General features: G+C 49.8%; 1 protein-coding gene across 1 annotated transcript; it reads right to left on the reverse strand.

Moving 5' to 3' along the window:
* Window positions 1–995: 995 nt before the first annotated feature.
* On the reverse strand, window positions 996–1966 carry LOC103600458 (olfactory receptor 6V1). The gene has a single exon (XM_008584735.1). The coding sequence runs from the start codon at window positions 1964–1966 to the stop codon at window positions 998–1000; it is 969 nt and encodes a 322-aa protein (XP_008582957.1). The 3' UTR covers window positions 996–997.
* Window positions 1967–4838: the final 2872 nt, after the last annotated feature.

Below are 4838 nucleotides of genomic sequence, written 5' to 3' on the forward strand. Positions count from 1 at the left end.
TTTTTTTTCCCCTCAGATGCAAGGGTAGCTGATAAATTGCGTTCTCACATGTCCGTCAGCATGTTACTTATCGTCAGCATGGTCTTTGGGTGTTATCAGAAAGGCGCTCCTCAGCTCCCGTCTGATCTTCATGTTCCTCTCATGTGCTGTCATAAAACCTTCTGTGGACCCATTCCACTTCCCCTGTGCTGCTGTAAACAGCTCTTTATTGTGCTTTTCCTTCATCAGGCTGAGAGCTTTGAGAGGAGACAGACTACCTGTGCCTCCTTTACTTTTATATCCTGTACCTGTGAAGTGCCTGACACACAGAGTCCACTCGTATTGGTGAAATGAATGAACAAACAGATGAATGATTATATAATGAGCCACGCACACACACATACACACACACACACACACACACACACACACACTAGAAGACAGTCACTATGCATTGGTGAGCCTTGCTTCTCTCCTTAGCTGCATGTAGCCCAGGCATCTGTGCTTCCACAATTAGCAGTGGGGCACACACTAGAAGACAGTCACTATGCGTTGGTGAGCCTTGCTCCTCTCCTTAGCTGCATGTAGCCCAGGCATCTGTGCTTCCACAATTAGCAGTGGGGCACACACCTTGGTAGAAAAGCATACCTGAAAACACATGCACGAATGTGCACAAATGTGCACATTGGGGCTAGATGGTACTTCTCGAACAGCGAGCACTCCTTGGCTTCTCTTCCTTGAATGTGAAGCCCACATACTTCCTCTTCTCTGAAATCCCCACTCCTGGCTCCCCAAGCTCTGTCTGGGCTACTTTCATGGTCTGTAGGTGCCAGTGGGCCTGGGGAGCACTTCCGTGGTGGCCTGAGAGAGCTTCGGGCCGACAAGGTAGCACTGAGGACTCGCCGTACTTATCACCCAGAGGCACAGAGGAAAAAACCACAGAAACTCGACAGTGGTCTTTCCACCCAGCTACGTCCTCCATCTCCTCTCAGAGCTGCTTGACCCAGCCCCCATGGGCTTATTGCAGCACCTTGCGAAGGCCTTTCAGCCTCTGCACCGCCCCCCATAGCACTGCCTTAATGGCCTCATTGCGGAAGGTCAGGATAAAGGGGTTGAGGAAAGGGGTGAGAACTGAAGTCACCAAGGCCACAATCTTGTTGACTTCCACCGAGTGTGCTTTCCCAGGCCTGACATACAGGAAGATGGTGCTGCTGTAGCCAATGAAGACCAGCGTGAGGTGAGACCCACACGTGGAGAAAGCCTTGTGGTGGCTGCTGGCAGAGGGGATCCGCAGCACGGTGGTCACGATGTAGCCATAGGAGATGAGGGTCACCAGGAAGGAGCTGAGGACAAAGGCCAAGGCCATCACAAAGTCCCAGAATTCCAGCAGGTGGGTGTCAGAGCAGGACAAGTGCAGCAGAGGTGCATTGTCACAGAAGAAGTGGTTAATGACATTGCCGTGGCAATAGTTGAGATGAACTCGGGAGATGACAGTGGGTACCATGGCTAGGAAAGGAGCTGCCCAGGCAGCCCCAGCCAGCCAGATGCACACAGCCCAGCTCATCAAAGTGCCATAGCGCAGTGGGTGACAGATGGCCACAAAGCGGTCCAGGGCCATGTCTGCCAGGATAAGGAAGGAAGTGGAACCCAGGGAAAAGTAGAAGTAGAACTGGACCATGCAGCCAGCAAAGGAAATGAGTTTATGGGGGACTGGTAGGTCGGAGAGCATCTTGGGCACTGCAGTCATGGTCACCAAGATCTCCAGCAGGGAAAAGTTGCCCAGGAAGAAGTACATGGGAGTGTGTAGGCGGGGGTCAGCTATGACCATAATGATGATGATTGTATTTCCCAAGAAGGCGAGAAGATACAGTGTGAGGAAAGGCCCGTACAGAAGAACCTGCAGCTCACCAAAAGAGGAGAAGCCCAAGAGGACAAATTCAGAGGGGTGGCTCAGATTGGCCATGATCCAGGGTCTGGTTCCCTGCATGTGAGGGAAACAAGAGACAGAGATGGAGAAGCAGAGGCAGAGAGATCAGAGAGAGAGAGACAAAGAACTATTTACCATGAAACAGGGATGAACAGCAAGAGGCATGGACAGAGACAGAGAACAGGGAGAAAAAGGCAAATAGGCAGCCAGTGATCAACAGAGGGACAGAGAGAAAGAGCAATACAGGGAGACAACAAAACGGGAATATAGGAATCCTAGAGGAACAGAGCTAGGGAGCCGGAGAAGTGAAAGATGTGGAAGCCATTGATAGCGAGAGAGAAAAACAGAGGCGAGCAGATTAAGAAAGAACACAGCCAAAGACACCCACACTTAGAGAGAAGACAAGAAAACAGAGGAGAAATAGAAGGAACAGAGGAAGACCAGATATGGGAGAGAGAGAAAGAGAGATACAGGGAGGGGAGGGAAAAATGGAAAGAACGGGAGGGAATTAGTGCAAGTCACCCAGAAGCCCCCAAGTGTAGGTTGGTGCTGGGGGTCTGTGTCATGAGCCAGAGGCTGTGCACCACGATCCCTTTTAAAGAGTCCCTGCAAATCTTTCTGGGTTGTCTGTCCTCTGAGGATCTCACTCATTCACATTTCTCTATCTATGATTATAAAATTCATGGAAAGGAAAAATTTTGAGTCAACAAATTAGCTTCCTTCAGAGATGCCCTCTGGCATGTATTTGCCAAGATCAAGAGCAGAAAGGGCACGCAGGTCAGGGAGGAATCCAGGCGGCTGCTCTGCCCAGGCCTGCCGGGCCCTGCTGTCTACCCGACGATGCCACAGGCTGCTGCGGTCCCCCCACGCCTCAGTCTCCTTCTCCACTGTGGGGTCAACTATGAGCTGCGGGGACAGACTGCCTGTGTTTGAGTTCTGGCTCTGATACTTGCTCATCATGGACTGTAGCCTGCTCTTCTCTCCCTGAGCCTTAGCTGACTCAGCTATAAAACAAAGAGAATCATGGCACTTAGCTCTAAGGTGATGATAATAATTAAATAATGAAAACAGTGAATGGCACGTACTAAGTGTTCAACAAACAACTGTTGTCACTGTTGTCACTGTTCCTATTGTTAGGCTGACAATGAAACCCAAACTTCTATGGACTGTCATCTCTCCACACTTCTTTAGTGCCAACATGTACGTGTGTGAATATCTCTACAGCTTTATGCTCTTCCTTAGAATTTCAGTTGACTAGAAGGATACTTTAAAATGTTTCAGACATAAAAGAAAGAACATAAGTATTATGACACAACTCTCAGGAATGCCAAGATCAAGGCTGTGTATAGATACACTCTGGCTGTTTCTCTGGTCTCACAAAAGCTTCATTTGCGGCTGTGTCCTGGCCACCCAGTAATGTATCCAACGTACAGAAGCCTTGAGCCCACACCACTGACAAGCCTTAACAGTAGGTCTAAAACCCACACTCAGCCCTGACTAAATTCAAACCCAGTCCTTCCATCTGTGTTGCAGGAGAAGCTGGCTGATGCACAAACTTGAGCGCCTCACCTTAGCCTCTAAGCACAGTGTCTTCTTCTCGAGCTGCTCTCATGGAGACTCCTGCCTGGAGATTTCTGCCTTTTGAGCCCACTCCGTGACATGCGTGACCTCAGATATGCAGTACATTGCCCTTGGTTAGTGTCTTGCAGCCAGCAGGGGCGGGCAGAGGCCTCACGCACAGCTGGGAAGGGTGGCACTGCCAGATGAGTGACTCTGCAGCTAAAACATTGCCACTCTTTACATGCTGATGTCCTAATTCAAAGCCCACTCCTGTTGCACTGCAAAGCTGAGGCCAGCCACAGCGATGTAGGGCTGGGAGATGGGAAAGATGTCCTACTGGAGACCAGAGGGGGAAGGCACTGCTTCCGTCCCTTCTCTCCCCAGGATGCGTGTTCTTGGTTCTGTCTGTCTTTAGTTTCTTGATGTGTAGAGCTGAGCTTATACTAGATGGAAAACAGACTCCAGCAGAGAGTTCTCTGTGGGAATGACGGGAAAGCAAGGCGCCCTCTGGGGACTTATGAACCACTGGTGTTACTCCTTAGAATAATGAGAGGTCTTTTGTTCTGAGCAAGTAACAGTTGAGAAAAGGATCTGCATGAAGAAAGGGAAAGAGACTTAGATACATCCATGCAGCAGTTAGCTTAGAATCAGTTCCACAGCAGTGCCCGCCTTCTGGCCCTTTTCTTCCTCCTAGGACTAAGGAAGAAAAATGAGATCATGGAAAATGTGCAAAGGAATTTCCCCAGCGGACTAAAATTATGGCAGGCAGGGTACATGGCCAGGGCTGGATCCAGAGATTCCATTTGGAGATTTTGTCTCCTTCCCAGAACCAGAATTTTAGGGGTAGCTGGGATGGAGCCCCTGGATCATACCACCCCCTCGCCTGAATTCTCCAAAGTGTCGTCTGGAGAAGTTTAGGAATCAAAACAGTAAGCCTAAGAGGGATTTCTACCTCTTGGAGGCAGGTCCCTGATAGACGCATCTTGGTCCCTGGCCAGATGGAAGACCTTGTCTCTGACACCTGTGAGAAGATACACATCTTGGGGACACAGGCGAAGGGAATGTGGAAAGGCACATCCCAAGAATGAAGCTCCCCAGGAAACTTTGAGGCACAGTCCTTCATCTCAGAGACATTCAGACCTTATGGGTGACACCAAACTCAACCCCACCCACACCCACAGACAGAAATAACGACACAAAGATACCAAGTGAAAGCTTTGCAAGGAAGATAGTGCAAACTGGCTGAGTTTAAGAACGAGCAGGGCTGGAAGGGGGTGGCTGAGTCATCTTTCTGCAGGACCTCAGCCTGGAACTGAGTTTTCAGGGCTGCACCATTGATAGCAAAGAAGTATTTAGGTTGTTCTGGATAGAA

The sequence above is a fragment of the Galeopterus variegatus genome, unplaced genomic scaffold, assembly GCF_000696425.1.
Source record: "Galeopterus variegatus unplaced genomic scaffold, G_variegatus-3.0.2 Scaffold3356, whole genome shotgun sequence".
NCBI lineage: Eukaryota > Metazoa > Chordata > Mammalia > Dermoptera > Cynocephalidae > Galeopterus > Galeopterus variegatus.